An 18,366-nucleotide genomic window follows, 5' to 3' on the forward strand; every position below is an offset into this window, starting at 1 on the left:
GTCCACTAGCAAAACACCGCGCCGGTCCCAGAACACAGTTGCCATAATCTTGCGCTTTGACAGCGTCTGTTTGGCTTTGACCTTGACGGGTGAGGTTGTGTGTCGCCATTCCATCGATTGTCGCTTGCTTTCAGGAGTGATATGGGATATCCATGTTTCATCTCCAGTGACAATTTGACTCAACATGTCATCCCCTTCTTCCTCGTAACGAATCAAAAAGTCCAATGAAGTGGCAAATCTCTTCCCTCTGTGGTCCTCTGTGAGGAGTCTGGGTACCCACCGAGAACACAGTTTCTTAAAGTTTAGGTTTTCAGACACAATTTCGTACAAAACCGATCTTGAAACTTGTGGAAATTCCAAAGAAAGAGTGGAAATCGTGCATCTTCTGTCCTCACGAATCTTTGTTTCGACTGCAGCCACCAAATCATCAGTGATCACAGAGGGCCGGCCTGAGCGTTCTTCGTCACAGACGTTTTGATGGCCATTTTTAAACTCTCTAACCCATTGAAGCACTTTACCTTCACTCATTCCATTCAAGCCATAAACTTCTGTTAACTGATGATGAATTTCTGCAGCTGATAGGCTTCTCGCGGTCAAAAAACATATCACTGAGCGTATCTCACACGTGGCGGGCGGTTGAATAATCGTAAACATTACAAAGTAGCACAGCGATGCGTACACGTCAGCTACAGAGCTGCAACTTGCATCAGTGTGAACGGGAAGGATGCCGGCAAGTGGTGCGGTGGCTTGTTGCGGCGTCTGCGCGAACTACGGGACTATACGCGCGAACGGCCCTTACTTAAAAAACAACCCTCGTATCATTAGCATTAAATGCCTGTAAAGCGGTATGAGGTATGTAGAAAGGTCTTCAGAGGCATTTAGGTGTGGGTGCTTGGGATGATGTGAAACTATACTAACAAATTTTTGTTTGTAATACTATGGTTTTACTGAATACCATATTTATGCAAATCTAATACAGTAGAGTCTTGATAGTTCGAGTTTCCAATAATCCGAGCCTCTTAAAAAAAAAAAGGTTGCAACGATCTACTTTCTTTTTTTACTGAGATGATAAATAATGAAAACATCATTGTAAAAGATAGCTAGGGAGAGTACAGCTCAGTGACAAAGCAGACAACAATGCAATCAACACCGACGATTAGCTCGCTGCCCTGTTGCACGAACATCTGTTGTCAGTATGGCACGCAATACCCCGACTGCTGCTGATCAAAACTGGGGAGTTCATACACTGCTGTAGTTCCCAGTACCTGTACTGTACAGTGTTGTGTGTCATTTTGTTTGTTGACTGTGTTCCATTGTACACCTTACAAAGATGAGTGCTGTAACAAAAAAAGAGGAAATTTGTGCCTTTGCATCTAAAATTAGAAGCACTAAGACGACTTGACAAAGGAGAAACAATAAAAAAACTTGCTCTCGAATATGGTGTTGGTGAAGTTACTGCTGGTGACTGGCGAAGAAACTGACTCAGATTGGAACAGTTTTTTTCACAGAAATGCTCACACAAATCTCTCAGTCGAAGAAGTATAAAGAAGTCAGACTTAAACAAAACAAGTGAGGCATTGTTCATGTGGTTTACCCAACAGAGATAGAAGGGTGCTCCGATTTCTGGCACAATCTTGCAAGAAAAAGCTTTGTTTTTCAGAAACCAGCTGCAGGAAGGAGATGACAATTTCGCCACTAGTGTGGGCTGGCTCGACAAGTGGAAGAAGAGGTATGGAGTGCGCAGCTAGACGTACGTGGAGAAAAACTCTCTGGTGATGCTCAGGCCGTTTCGAAATTTATCGTCGAGTTTAAAAAAATCATAACTGACGAAAATTGGTCTAATGAACAAATATATAACTGTGACGAAACTGGGCTAAATTTTAAAATGTTACCAGTGAGAACACTTGCTTCTTGTGAAGAAAAAAGTGCTCCTGGGCACAAAAAAAAGCAAAGAGCGGCTCACAGTTATGGCAGCTTCAAATGCAACTGGAAACCACAAACTAAAACTAGTTGTGATTGGGAAGTCTGCCAAGCCAAGAGCATTCAAGAATGTATCCATCTCAGATCTTCCGGTTGTCTATACACATCAGAATAATGCCTGGATGAATCGGGAAATCTTCAAGACCTGGTTTTTTAACTCATTTGTACCTGACTGCAAGAATTTTTTAAAAGAAAGGGGACTGCCATGCAAAGCAATTTTGCTCATGGATAATGCGTCCTCACATCCAAGTGAAGGAGAATTGCAGTGCGACAGTATCCGATCCTTGTTTTTCCCACCAAACGTTACCTGTCTCATTCAGCCCATGGATCAGGGCATTCTGGAATGTCTAAAAAAAAAGTCTCGAGGGCGATTGCTACAGTCAATCCTGCATTCCAAAGACAACTAAAGCGTTGCAGGAGCTTTGAAGAAAGTGACTTTGAAGGACGTCGTATACTGGATTAGCGAATCTTGGAGCGAAACAAAGTCAGACACAATTTCTAAGTCATGGAGGAAAATTCTACAGGAAAGTATGCCAGACACAGAAACTGAAGATTTAGCAGATGAGGACGATCAACCCTTGTGTAATTTAATCAGAAGATTGCCAGAGTGTGAAGAGGCAGAAGAGGTGGAAGTAGGCGAGTGGTTAAATTCGGACAAACAGTTGGAAGTGACAGACTCTTCTGTAATTGACATGGTTAACATTCCATCGCAGTGTGAGAGTGACGAGGCAGAGGCTGCACCAATGATGAGTCACACCGATGGCTACGCTGCTCTTGAGGTCGCCACATGCTACGTGGAACAACAGCCTGAGGCGACACCAACTGACCTACTGCTCCTGAGACGGTGGCGTGACATTGCCGCAAGGAGACGTTGCAGCTTCGCCAACCAAAAGACACTTCACTATTACTTGTCTAAATAAATAATTATTGTTATTCTGCCAATGCAAATGCATGTGTAAATACTTTTATTTTAATGAAGTTCATATTTTGACCTGTATTACTTACAGTATCATAATATTTCTTTTTCCCATTTAAATTTCGATATTGAGAGTTTTAGGTAGTTCGAGGTGGTTCCGGTCCCATTCGCCGTGAAGTATCGAGTATGCACTTTTTGTTACCATATGCAGTATTCAAAATTGGAGTGTGGGTAACATTTGATGGCACATTATATTAGAGTACAAACTTGAATCTGTCAGTCACCTTCAACATCACTGAAATTTAGATATTGTTGTGTACTTCATAATGTATTATTGTAATTGTCAACTTTGGTGTATTATTCTTGGCCTATGACTGTGTTGTTTGTTTGCATTAGGTAGTCACAAAGTGGAAAGCAAGTGGAGAACATCATCATATGATGCTACTTTAGAGTGAAAAGTAATTTTTTATGCTGAAAGATACAGTAAGAAGAGATCGGGGTGAGAGTTCAGTGTAGCTGACAGAAGCGTTCACTTATGGAAGAAACAGAAATTGGAATTATTTACAACTATCACAAGTAGAAAGAAATTCACTGGGCCTAGGAAAGGAAAACATCCTGAAGTTGAAGTAAAAGTTTTGGAATTAGTCTGTGAAAGGAAGAAGAATAGGCAACTTGTGACTAGTGAGAATATAAAAAACAAAGCAAATGAGGTGGCTGCAATTGTTAATATACCAAGGCAAGAGTTTTAGGCTAGCCGTGGATAGGTTAAACGCTTTATGAAATGGGCGGGTGTATCATTACGATGCCGTACAACAGTATGCCAAATTGTGCAGGATTTTGAGAATTCACATGTCACATAGTTACACGACTGATGAGGAAGACGCACCACCACCACCACCACCACCACCACCACCTACTAACAACAACAATAATAATAAATTTCTACTATGAATGATGATGACGATGATGATGACAACAATCACTTTTATTTATAAACAAACTGGCAGATTGGGCATTTGAGTGTTGTTACTGTTAAACGAAGTTAACTCGACATTCCTTCTCCTTTGCAAATCTTTTGATGACATTGTCAAGCCATGTGTATCAGCTTTCAAGTGTTTGCAGTACTGGCTTCTTTAGTTGAGGTACAAATCGAGAGCTGATAAGCAATCCTGAGCCATACTGTTCCTCAAATACGTTTTTACATATTTAAGACAAGAAAAACCCTTTCCACTGCAACAGTTATTGCAGGAATGGTAGCAGTAAGACAAAATAGTTTGAAAACTTCTGGAAGAATTTGGTCTGTTTCATTCTCATTCTTTCTTTTGTTAACATTTCACAAACTGACAGAGTGAAATGTTACTTTATGCTGGGAACAAAATACAGCCTTCAGTCCTACATGCAACTTGATTAACTAAAGGACGCACTATATGTTTGTAATAATGAAGCCAAGCCATCTACAGGCATATGTTGACAATAACTGGTGAACCGAGTGGCATCTCGTAATTTAGGGAAGAGCTTTTTATCATATCAGAATTTTTTCCAGTTGTGTTAGGATATTACACAACACCTCGAAGTACACACGTTTGTATTCTAAAAGCAATGGATTGCCATTGTATTCATTCATCATTTTAGCTCTGTTTGTGGAAGCTTCAGTGTGCAAATTAGTAGAGAGTGTTATGGAATTTAAAAAGTCAATCAACTTACCTTCATTTCATAAATTTCTCCTGTAAGCAGTGCCTTCTGAGAAGCATTGTTGCAAAACTATGCAATCATTGTTTTTTTCCTGAAGAATGTTGAAAAGCAGTTCAGTCTTTAAAAATATCTTTTGAATAACAGAGATGGAAAAAAACTCGGTCTAGGAGGATATATCTGAAACTAGAGGCTTCTCTTGTGGTCACTGCATTAGAGTCTGAATCATCAGTTATTTCAGCGGCAGCAGTTCTAGCTTGGGTAGGATCATGAAAACCAAAAAATGTTCTTGAATGTCACCGATGGAGTCCACTAGTCTTCAACAATAAAGCATTGTGACTTGCCTGAAATGTTCATTGCTTCATCCACAATGCTGGCATAAAATGAGATTCTGTGCAAACTTGAATGTATATACTCGCAAAGCTACTCATTTATACATTCAATCAGTTCATTCTGTATAGCTTTTGAAAGTCCCTAGTAGAAATAGCCAATTTTCTTCCAGAGTGCTCTTGGATCTTTGTTTCTGTTTAACACATGTTAAAAAATGGCTCTAAAATTTCCAGGATTCACACAGTCTTCTGTCTAATCATGACCTCTGAAAGCTATTGCCTGCTTACACAAAAGAATTGTGATGTCTGTCAGAATATTCATGATGTTTCTGTTAGCTTTCACTTCATTGTAGTGTCTCATTTTCATCAGTTTGCCAAATGATGGAAACTTTATGTAGGAATGTCAACAATGTAGGAAAAGATAATTACTACTTACTGTAAAGAAGACATGTGAAGCTGTGGGCAGATACAATTAAGACATACACATTAAGCTTTCAGACACAGCTTTCATCAGCACAAGAGACACACATGCCGTTCATACTCACAAGCAAGCACACCTTATGCACACATGACCGCCAGCTCCAGTGGAGTTCGGGCAGAAATACCAGTGTATACCAGTGTTGGCTGTAAAGTGTCGTCAGGCGGCCTGGCCTCTTCAACATATGCTTTGCGCCTCTCTCTGCCTTAGGTTGGGGCTAAGCTTTCACACTTTGACTTGCTCTCTACTGCTGGAGGTTTAGAAGGAATAACATAAGCGAATGTATTTTGCAATTGTTGATAAAGGTGCATAAAGGTTTACTGTAGAAGTAATTACTACTACATCTACAACTACTATTACTTCCACTTCTATCTCCACGGAATGATCTCCCTTGCCTCCTCTGACCAGCCACCATTGTCATCAGTGCTTTGTCTTGATGCATTTTGTGGTCATCTCACTGATGACATTAAAAAAGAAGATCCATAACCTAGCCAGTGACCTCGTTGTTATTCCTGGAGGAATGACTTCTGTGTTGTAACCCCTGCACATCAGTATACATAAATCTTTCCAAAATTACATTCAGGAACAGTATGAAAAAGTGTTTTGCAAACCCAACCATAAACTGATTCCAACAGGATAAAATTAAGTGTGCTGCACCTAACATTATTGCACACTGGTTTTCGGCTGCCTGGAAGAGCATGTAAGAACCAGTGATTATAAATTCATTCCAGAAATGCTGCAATTCAAATACTCTGGATTGCAGTGAAGATGTATGTATGCTCTGGAACAACACAGAGGATGATGAGGAAACAGAAATGAATCTTTTTCTTATATAGACACCTTCAAGGATACCAGTATGGATAACATTCTTGAATAATGATGAGTTACACCTGTAATTTATGGTATGTTTGTTTGCATGTCATGTACATAGTCAGGTTAGGCATACCTTTGTTGTAATTAACTGTATCACTTAACACTAGTTCACTTAAAAAATTTTGTTTTGATTTTTCATGTATACATTCATTGTTGTGTAAAATAAATTTAGTCTACCACTGATGCACAAATAAACTCTCTTTTTATGATTTTAATTTTTAAAATTGGGGTGTCCAGTACATTCGGTGGCACATTAGATTCTCACAAATACTTATCCTGAGTTGATGGTTTTTAAGTACGAAACAATAACAAGATTAGCTTTGTAAGTATGATATTTCTGCATATGACACTGATTATTATCATTATTGCTTCGCCAACATTTTCATGTGGGAGAATTCCTTCCACAAAAGAAGTATTTGTCACAAGAATGCATTTGGAGTGACATATTACATCCGAATAATTTATCATGCTATGTTTGCATGAAAATGTTACACGCAGTAGCCATGCTTTTTATTGAATTTAAGCTGCTCTTGAATTGTGTGTTTTTGTATAATGTTTCAGAGTAAACAAAAGCTTCCGAAGCAAAAGAATAAGAGTACTTCCTGTGCTGCTACACCCGAAAAACTGACTGCTACGACTCGTCGACCAGGAAGAACAATATCTTCCTCTGACTCGTCAAGGACTTCTTCACCAGCTATGCGAAGGTCTGCACCTGGAAGTGACAGTTCAGGAAAGAGTCGAACATTCACTACAGGAAGTGTTTCAAGAGGAGTTAGTGGGACATCGCCAGGAAGGGATGCTAAAGGTAGGAGAAAAAAGGATGGGGAATTCAGCATGTCAGCAGACTCTCTTAGTGAATTGGCAACTAACTGTGCTAAAGTTCAGTTAAAGGAAACAAATGATATTACAAAGAGTAAGAGCCGATGTTCTGTGCCTGCAGAAACAATACTTGTTAAAAAAAGGGTTGGTGATGAAATAACAATATCCACTGATTCACTTTCTGAATCTGCAGCTGTACCAGAAAGGCTAAAAAGACAAGAAACAACCAGTCAAAGTGCTCCAAATGCCACACGTCCTGACACACCAAAAGAGCGAAGACATCATACTCTGGGAAGGATTGGTACAGATATCACTATGTCAACAGATTCACTAGCCACAGCAGAATCATTTGCTGTGGATAATGTCCCAAGCAAAACAGAGAATGGAAAAACAGTACCCAAATCACCAACATCAACTTCCCAAGCTGTTTCTTCAAAGCACGATCTTAACAGAACACCCACAGCAAAAGGACTGAAGGCAGGTTCCACTAGAATGGAGAACCAGCAGTCACCATTGCCTGCTATCAGAAAGCTAACAAATAGACAAACCGTTTTGTCTCCTAGAGATTCCCCAACTGCACGTCTGAGATCTGGAGCAACTTCTTCACCTTACAGTAGTTCCCCTTCATTAAGAAGGAATGTGCTGATTTCATCGAGACCATCACCTGACAATGTTTCATCCATAAATAATAATAGCAAGAATGCTGCTCCCACAAAGGGAGTTGTACAATTGAAATCAGAAAGGAGCTCAATTAAAGCAAATGCTTCTTCATCCCCAACCATGGTTTCATCAAATAGACGCACTCCTCCTAGACTGCAAGGAAAAAATCAGTTGTCAAGTCCAGCTAAGGTGAGTTCTGAAAATAAGACCTCTGGCACACGTAGTGCTTTGCGGGAAGCAGGAGGCACATTCACTCTATCGAAGACCGTAATTAATGTGAATAAGGTGAACAATAATGCTTTAAAGAAAACTGTGAATGGCGTTCTCAGTAGAAGTAAATGTGTGCCTGAGGCTGTCACTCAGACAAAGACTAAAGTTGAGACTAAAAAAGGAGGCCCACTTGAAGATAAGCCTCCCTCTGTTGGTTCTAGATCTGGTACATTTCTGAAAGATGAACCAACTATATTGAAAAAACCAGATGTGGACAATGTTCAAGAATGATTATTTCAGTTAAGCCATTTCAGTTTTAAAATGGTACGTATGTACCACAAGAGTTTTAATTGTGATGGGTAGTTGCAATGGTTTGTACAAATGTGTAATTTAGGTAGCATCTAAATAAGCTGCATTTAATGATGTAATTTTGTTCTGGTGTCAAATACTTGAACCAAATCTCGGTGTTAAAAATCTATTTTGGAAGTGAAGGGACTGTCAGCTTCATGAAGCCTTCTCTTTTTATACTGCGGTGCTAGGAAGTGAATTTGAATTGTCACATGAATACTGTTGTTTGTTTCTCTCTCTTGCTTATGATCTCAATTCTGTAATGAATATTTTGCATTTAGTTGCATAAATTTTATATGAAATTTATCATTTTAACTAGTGTGCAGACAGTAGAACTTAAATTCAATTATAATTTCACCTTCTGTTTATTAACAATTTGTAAATAATATTTAAAGTTGCATTTGTAGTCAGAACATTAGATATTCTGTCTCTGTGTTACGTCAGTGAGATTTATTGTACCTGTTTCCTCGAGTGTTAAAAAATGTCTGTAGGTGAATGTGCAATTATTACTAGTCATTTAAATGCCATCTAAGGCGTGTAAATAATATATGTGCTCGCTGCTTCATATTTAAATGTGTCTCTGTATGTATATAAATCAGTGAGAAAATATTTAAAAGAATAATATATTGACAGCATTGAGAGTATTTGTTTCTTAGCTGGTGTAAACATAACTGTTGTCAATGTTGTATACTCATTTTCATATTTTAGAGAAAACTGTTGATAACTCTCTGAAACTTAAATGATGGTAGTTGCAAGTGCTTGTTCTCAATTAAATCTGTTAATATCTTGGAAACTGAGTTTGTATTGAAGCGTAGATATGAATGAAACAGGAATTTCTTGCACAAGCTCTCAGTTTAATGATTATTTTAAATGAGCTCAGAAACACTATGTTGTTGAAATTTTGAGACAGCTCTTTAAAAAAGTCTGAGAATGACTGATGTCACTTGCAGTACAAATTTGTTTTTCTATAAAGAAAAATAAATTGCTTTTGGTTTTAATTTATTTACTCAAATGGGTAACTGAAATATCAGCACCAGATACCAATAAATATTCTTTTGAAATCTAATCTTTGAAAATGTTATCAACTACCACATACATAGAATAATTAATGTAAAGCAAGTCCTCCAAAATTGCATTGCGTGAGTATGCAGCCAATTGAGTTCTCTGTGATATCATTCATTTCTTCCCATTTTAGGACTTGTATCTCCCTTTCATTATTGTACAGTGAAGCTGTTGAAGCATAATACTACTATGTAAGCAGCTTGTGTGTGAGAGTACTGTTACTACTGAAGTATTTGAAATAATTTCTATTGTTGGAAAACATGGCTAGATCTAAATTTTTAGTCATTAAGTGTATGAGGTGTGTTTCAGTTAAATGTTTCTTTATATGCTTCTCTTTGTATTTGCCCTGGTATTATACCACCCATCTGGTATGTGGGGTTAGTGTCACACACTAAATCATTCATTTTCTTCATTCAGTGAGTGAGTGACAGTCACGTGTTCCAAATACATGAAGTTTGGTGATGACTGCCGTACTCATGTCTGCCATTTTATTTGAATTAACACAATACAGCTGCGTTTTTTCGATAACATACAGCTTTTGTTGGACATAGAAATTTAAGGCTTTTGAATTGGAAGAAAGCTGTCTTGATTGTGTTGTTTCTCCCCCCTCCCTCTCTCTTTTTCTTCATTTCTTGTTATTTTATTTTTGTCATTGTTTTGTTGGTGTGTTGACTAGGGAAAAAATGCCATAGAGTTTGGCTTGCACTGGTAATTAATGTTTTTTGTACAAAATGCTAAAAGAATCTGTGGATACACAGCTTTATCATCCTACCTCTGCTCCTAGGTTGTGATGAAATAATAATCTACTAAATTGGCATATGTATTGATGCCATACAATACATATTTTCAGACTCTGAGATCTAAAATCTTAAAAATGAAGATCACTGCTGAAGCTCTGTTTATGCTACATTTTGAATCAAAAGATTTATTTTTGTAGATGATCCTTGTATACATCTTTTGTTTTGAGTGGGGTTCTTGCATCTTTAACTTTCACATAATCCGGTACTTATATATAAAAGGGATAACAGAGAAGAGCTCCATTCTAATTACATGACATTTCTTATTACATTGTCTGCCAGTTTTTTTCCAAAGTTTTTTTGATAACTGTAGCTTTGTCATCCATCTGTAGGTAGATGTGTATACAAATTGTGTATTTGGCAGCCAATAACTGATTTTAATGATTTTATTAACCACAAGAAAAGTAAAAGATATCCAGCCTCTCATTCTTTTGTAAACTTTCAGACATTCTTCGAATTTTAAATCTGGATGTTGGAAGTTCAAGGTATGAAATTTTATATTCAGCACTTAAGCTGTAATAAATTATCTTCATAAATGGCACTTACTCTTTTGTATGTGATTACTACTGACTCGGGACACACTAAGAAGATGGTAGAAAAAGCACAGTATTCAGAGGAGCTGTTCAATATGGGAGTGTGTTTGTTTCTTGTTCTTCTTCTTATGTTCATTCTGCTCTATGACCTTTGCCTTCCACAGTGTCCCTAATTCATATTTTATTGTGCACTGGGAGTACACTTTTCTGTGTATTTATTGAAATAAAACATAGGCATTGGATGTTTATTGGTAGATGAATACACACTTTGGGTATGTGAAACTCATTGCTCTCTCTCTTTTGACAGTAAATTTATCCACAGTTTGTAACTACCATTACTGTAAAATTGTTTGTTGTAAAAGAATATTAGAGAGACTTTGTAAAATTCCAATGTTTAACAAGTCTAGAAGTGCATTGTTACCCAAATTTTTACTATTATGTCTCCCTCACTTTCTGCGCATTTATGGAGTAGACCAGATTCAGCATGTGAAACTCTTACTATCCATGTCATACCTGTTATTGTGATACAAAAAGTTCAGAAGTTGTTCCATTACAGAGGGTACAAAAAATTTTAAATATTGTCTTAAAGAAAGGAAGCTCAAGGTTTTCTCTCTTCCTCTTAGGTTTTTCTGATGGTTGTCAGATTCCATAAATATTATGTTAGAGGGAGGGAAGACAGAGGGAGACATATTCCACAGCTGTGTTATGATACTTAATAATTGGTTGTAGAGCTTGCTCCATTTGGAGTGTGTATGTGCAATTGACATTTTTTCTGTAGTTCAGGTTTTCTTTCAATGCCCTTATCTAACAGTAACTAGCACAGCGTGCAGTATTTGTAGTAATTAATGTTTCTGTGTACCAGCTTCCACATGAATTACTTTCTTACATCATCTGTGGTGATATTCTATCCTTATTTAAAATTCGTTTGTACTTTCATTAGAAATTATGATCAGTTTTCGTTCCTGCCCATATCCCCTTTTCCTTCTCGTTGTGACTGAAATACATGGAAACTGATGCTGCATAGTCCATGAGTAGAATTATTGAAAAGTCTCACTACAGTTTATTTTCATAATAAAGCACCTCAACAACAACAGTGAATATCTCATTATAATGAAATCATAAGTGCACTATGAATACATTACTCCTGCATGTGGATGTTTTAGTATGCCCAAGAAGGGACTTTAGTCATGAAGAAATAGCCCCAACAGTCATGTTGCCAATGTTTATTGGAAAACAATTTCTGAAAGAAGAGCCCCAGGCAAATGGAAACTCCTGCTTTTGATAGGAAGTATTGTTATGCCATAGGTGATGTACGTATCTTGTGAGGCACAAAATACAAGAACTGTACAATGATACAGTTAGAAATAAATGTGGGGATAATCTTTTAACTGGCAAGAAATCCTCTAAAAACAGGGTAGACATTTTCATTTGTGGTGTATGTCAGTATGCAAATGAACTATGATTTATAAAATGGTATTATGAAATTAAAATGCCAATTAATATTTGTTACAGGGTTCGTTGTCAGATTTAACCAATTTTAGTGCCATTGATATGATGTTACTATGTAAAAGAAAATAACTTTGTGAATTTATCTTGCAGTGTTTGCTATATGTTTTTAGACAGGACATTGAGGGGCAGCTTGTTGAAAGACCTTTTATTATTATTATTTTTTTAATTTTTTTTTTTATCACGTGAAATTGATTTTTACCTCAGGTATGGTACATATTCCTCAACATCTCTCTCTCTCTCTCTCTCTCTCTCTCTCTCTCTCTCTCTCTCTCTCTCTCTCTAAGAAATTAATAGGTAATCAGTGTTCCATGATTCCCTGTCCCCTGTTATTCCTGATCTGTTAGAGGACTGCAGTACAAGAATACTCATGTTAATGAATGACTTATGATTTTATCATGGCCATAACAAGTACCTGTGCAACATATTCATCATGTTTGATAAATTAATTTATTTTGTGACTGGTAATTAACAGCATATTATTTAACATTTATTCCCATTTACTTTCAACCTTTTTTTTTAAATTTCATCTTTATTATTAGAGTAACAAAGTAACTGCAGAGGTACCACACAAGAATTAGAGGAGAAAACATACATTTGGAATTAAATCACTTGAGCTGTAAAACACATTGTTACATAATTCTTGCCTTAATTAACTTTAAGGTGAACTGTTGATGGTACCATATTTTTTATTAGTTACTGTGAGTTAAAACTATTCAATATGACAAACAGTTTGATCATTACTGTGTACTTTTTCTCTGTTGACTTTTATTTCTGGAGTTATACAGGTTGATTCCCTATTCCGTGTTTAACATGTGGTAGTTAATTCATTTCTCTTCAGATTTTGTGCCTTGTGTTAATAAATATTTGCTGTGTATACATATATTCATGACTGTACTTACATATAGATATATATATATATTATATTTATACACAAGTATTTTCATTATTATTTTTTACATTTTTTATTTTGTCATCGGCCAGTATCTTTTTTGATAGAAAATATTGGTTGACACTGTTCACGCTTTTTGTCTTCAGTGTTGTATGTGAATTGTCTTCTTAAGAACACCCATGTGCATTGGTGGCAGTCACATCAGTTCTTTTAGTTGTTTATGTTGTGAATAATTTATATTTAGTTCTGAGCATGGCTGAGTGAGGAGAATCACATGTCCTTAACTTCAATACAATGTACAGTATTTCCTTTCACTTTTGCAGTGTCATGTCAGTTTTGTAAATGCAGCTGTTTTTAGCAATCTCACATAAAATAGAACTTGGGTTTTTGAAGCAGTCAGTCATACTGAAGGAAACTATGACAACCAAACTTAAGTGAATCTTGGACTGAGCCTTCGTTAAGTATGTGTGTGCTGCTATTTCAGTTCTGAATAATGTTTGCAATCAGCCATTTTATGACTTTTGACATTGTAACTAGTACTTACCTTGCAATTTATGGATGTTTGTGAAGGGTGATTCCACTGCATTGAAACAAGATAGTTACATGCCACGGCAGTGCAGTATGTGCAGTAAGGACAAATGAAGTTCAGTTTGATTCCCATGAATCCCTGTTGTTTGGCATAATATGTGCTGGGTATTTTTTTATTTTTTAAATTGCCATTGGGTCCCATGATCCTGAAGACAGCTAAGAACTATTCGTGTAGAAATAATATTGCAAAGTTAGTAGCATATTGTGCAGCTTATGACTCCTTGACAGAGAGAGAGAATCATTCTTATATGTCAAACATCACTACAATTTCATTTTTCATAATTTCTCTGCTTCAAAATACCTCATTAGTTCAAAATTACAGTTGGTGTAATTAGTGTAGTCAAGTTGCCTCCCTTACACCTCCAACATTTCTTAAAATATTTTGAATTGAGCTTCAATCAATGCACAAGGACAGAGATATATAAGTTGCACAAAAGTGGTACATACATACTTTTTAATGAGCCACTTTTTTTTAATCAAGATTTTAACCATTTTTTTTACATCACATGAAAATGCTGAATCTCGTTGCAGTTTTATTGTGTAGTTTGGTTGCATTATCAGCTTTATAATTACAAGAAAAATATAAATATTTTTGCATTTCCCATGCATTAAGTGTGCAATATTGTCTGTAAATGAATTTTGGGAATTCTTTCAAAGTGTGTGTAGTTGCCACTTTAGCAGTGAGGTAGTTCTTTCTGTAAGTAAAAAGTTCCATAATGATCCAAAATTTGTATTTTGAAACAGCAAGCTCAGTAAACATTTGTATTTTATGTTTATTTTTGTATGAGTTCTGATGAATTTTGAGAATTATTTGTCCAAGGTGTTCTGCAAATGTATTTTCATTGAATAAAAAAGGTGCTTCAGAATGGGGAAAGTTTATTTATAATGTTCCTTATCCTTTGGTTTATTGTCTCTTTGACGCCCTAACCCATCCTCGTCTTTAATGGCTTTGGTGCAAGTTTGGTGGAGACCTCTGTATTCATAATTTACAGAGAAAGCAACCTCATTGCACGAAAACTACAAAATTTGTTAAATAGTCATGTTTGTGCAATACTGAACTAGGACTTCCATGGATGAGGCTGTCACAATAGCATTTGGTGTAAATTATGAATCTGCATGTCTTGATAATGGAAGTTCTGTGATTGAATCAAACAAAGCTGAGGAAACACAACAACTTGTCTGTAGATGATTCATGGGTTCTACAGGGATGTAACAGATCATCTATTCCTTGTGTTAGTGCTACTTGCCAATCTACAGCTCAGTGATTGGCTTTTTAATTTGCTGTTGGCCACAATTTAGTGATTTTCGGTTATGTCGTTACTCTATAAAGACATCATTATCTTTACTAAATTAATGGTGTTATGTCAAGGCTGTAAATAGTGATATATAGTCAATGCAGATTTTTGTCATCATGTCTGTCATCAAATGTGGTTCAACTGAGCTAGTTTAATAGGACTGAAACTTGGATTGCAGAATTGCTGGCAATATACTACATAGACTAGACAGACTATTTCGTACCAGAAAACAATCTCCCACTCCCCTTTCTGCTGCCCTAGATAAGTGTTTGTAGCCTTGAGTTTGAATGGATGGAGATATGCACCATGGGTGCTCTGGTCTCACTGCCCAGTTTTTTGCAGTAAAGTAATTTCCTTCATTCTCATTCTGTGTATAAAACATTTACTGTTATCTCTGTTTTTGATTCTGTGGCTAAAGTTTCCTGTGTGTAGCGACTGATTTCTGTATAGCAGCTAGCACGTACCTCCTGTCTAAACTATTTCAATATTTTTCTCCAAATTTCAATAGATTTCCCTTTCTTTCTCAGTCACTCATTTGTCCTTCAAAATTGTATTGTGAACACATTTACTCTGACAGCCATGTGTTGTGAGTGATTTAATGTGATTGACAAAATCCTGAGTGTTACCAGTCCCTTTAAGACATATTGTGCACTTGCCAGCCGAGTATACTTTTATTGGCAACGTTCTCTCCCATCTCTGTCCTACGAAAGTCTGCTTACGTATTTTGAAGAACATTTACTTAATTGTCCTTAAATAACTTTACAAGATGAGCAATCTGATACAGATGCTGTGCAGCCAGAAATTAGAAAATTAGAACATCAAAGAAAATTAAGCTCCATACATTTAATGTTGATTTTGTTTTTACGAGCCAAATTTGTAGAAAGAAGCAATGATTCATTATTATTGTGGGAAATGGAAAGAAATCTTAAATAGTGAATGTGAGTCATTACCTTTAATTTTGATTGATTTACCACCAGGCAGAAAGGTAGTCAATGCAAAATAGATGTTCAATGTTAAAGAAACAGCTTATGGTAATATTAAATGTTACAAGTTTCATTTTGTCACAAGAGATTGTTCCCCGATACCTAGAGTGGACTTTTATTAAACATTCTCACCAGTTCATCATTCTTCACTTTGTATTCTGCTAACTCTAACAGCTGAACTTGATATTTACATTGAACACCTGGATGTTTGAACAGTGTTCCTTAGGGTGATGAGCGATGGTGGCACTTGGAGAGGGTGGCAAAATATTTGAAAAAAGCTGATTAAAAGATTACCTCAATAAACAGTTATGACAGAAGGTAATTGTTATCATTTTTGATAATCCCATACCCAAAATACCGGTTAAGACATTATTTAACTCTTTTCCTTATTATCGTGGATGGGGTATGGTCATTGTTTTCATCATACAAACCTATTAATGTGTGCAGGTACTTTGGTAAAAATCTAAATCACATTTTTACAGCTAATGACATTATATGCTTCAGTGGTGGGAAAAGATCAACTGAGTATTTTTGGATTATTTTTTCTTAGTAATCTTGCCAGAAAATGAGGTAATCATACTAATTATTGTTTGGAATAGTTTCCATCTCTCATTCTTTCTCCTGCTTTCATGATTAGTGCACCCTCTAGTGAGAGCTCTTCTTGTACTACCTTTTTTTTTTCCCCCCCCAGAGCAGCTATCTCGTGGTCAGTTGATCATTCATGTTATTTATCTTTTTAATCTCCTCTTCAAGATGCTTTTTTACAATGGAAAATCCAGGGTAGAATAATGACAATATTATGAAAAGGATAGATTTCTACTCACTGTATACAATAGATGAGTCACACACAGGCACAACAAAAAGACTGCTAAACATTTGAGCCAAAAGGCTTTCTTTTCAAATAGACAACTCTCTCTCTCTCTCTCTCTCTCTCTCTCTCTCTCTCTCTCTCAGACTGCAAGCTACTGTGCATGATGGGAGAAGCAATCTGGTTGGTAGGGGTACAGACTAGGCTGGCATGGTGTGGTTAGGGGGAGGAAGTGCAGGATGGGGGTGGGGGACTGCAAAGTGCGGAAGTGCTGTTTGTGGGAGCATGCAGGGACATGGTGGGGACACAATAGGGTAGTTGCGTGCAGTCAGGAGGGTAGGGTGGCGTGGGGAGGGGGGGGAAGAGCCTTTGGCTGCACTGGTGGAGTAGAAGGCTGTGTAGTGCTGGAGTGGGGACAGGGAAAGGGATAATTGGGAGAAGGATATGCACTAACTAAGGTTGAGGCCATGGAGGTTACAAAAAAGTAGTGAAGGAACAGTTTCGGTTCTCTTCTATACTCCTAAAGGGCGTACATATCTAAGTGGTGCACTAATTAAGGAAGATGACATAAACAACAGGGCATGCTGGAAGAGCTGTGTGAGCTGGTTCTGGTACACTATTCCCAGAAACTAACAACCACGGAAAATTCAATGAGTTAAAACCTTATTCAAGGAGTGCCCTCTCTTGGGTTAGTTTCTGGACAGGGCGGAGGTGCCAAAACGGCCAGGATGGAATAGTAATAGGGCCGCCTGGCACTCCTAGCACACTGCACTATTTACACTACACTGCACTTAGTATTCCAACTGTTGGTACCGGAAGTACGAACCAGGCATCTGGCATCAAGCTTTGTCACCTTTAGTCCATAGAAGCATATCAAGAGCTCACAGCTCGGGAAGGTAAACGAATTGCGACAGTACAGTGATAACATTGAACGTGAGATAAGAATTCTGCCATTTGCGCACACCCTGTTCAAATGTGGCAGAAGTTGTGTTGGGGGGGGGGGGGGGGGGGGGCGGGACTGGTTTCCGACCTTTGCAGCCCGTGATCTGCTGCTACAGGTGGGGGCGTTGGAAGGAGTTACCATGTAGTGTCGTCCCCCCCCCCCCCCGAATCCCCCCTTTTGAAAGGAAGAAAACACTGGTACCAACCACACAGAGGGATGTTTGAAGCTGATTGAAGATGCTTGCTGAGGGTGGAGGGGGGGCATGCATCATTTGTCGCTCTGGTTTCCGGTGAGAGGAGGACCATGGGCAGCTCCTGTGCATGGTGTTGGTAGTTTGTGAAGTAGTGTCACTGCTACAACAGTGCAGGTGCTAGCAGCAGAGGTGGTGACACACTGCTGGGAGTGACAGGTGCCTGTCGGGGTGGGGTTCTGTCTGTGTCAGCTGAAGGCTGCAAAAAGGGTAGTGGGGTGGGACAACAGGCACTGGTGGGGGGGGTGTCGGTCATGTAGTCGGTTGGCGTCGGACTATCGGACCAGAGGTGGCATCGGCCGGTGGTGTGTCGGGCATGGGGCTGGTGGCACATCAGCAACAATGGAGGGGATGGTGTTGGCCTGTGTCATATTGGGTGTATTGTTGACGGTGCTGTGACTAGGGCT

At 37.9% G+C, this 18,366-nt stretch overlaps 1 protein-coding gene across 1 annotated transcript in view; it reads left to right on the forward strand.

The window, feature by feature from the left end:
• LOC126481757 (uncharacterized) overlaps positions 1-12,373 on the forward strand; it is a 189,995-nt gene extending 177,622 nt beyond the window's left edge. The window contains exon 12 of the mRNA XM_050105711.1: positions 6,827-12,373. Coding sequence (XP_049961668.1) covers positions 6,827-8,245 — 1,419 coding nt within the window. The 3' untranslated portion in view covers positions 8,246-12,373. The remainder of the gene's footprint in view (positions 1-6,826) is intronic.
• The last annotated feature ends 5,993 nt before the right edge of the window (positions 12,374-18,366 follow it).

This window comes from Schistocerca serialis, chromosome 5 (assembly GCF_023864345.2).
Source record: "Schistocerca serialis cubense isolate TAMUIC-IGC-003099 chromosome 5, iqSchSeri2.2, whole genome shotgun sequence".
Classification (NCBI taxonomy): domain Eukaryota; kingdom Metazoa; phylum Arthropoda; class Insecta; order Orthoptera; family Acrididae; genus Schistocerca; species Schistocerca serialis.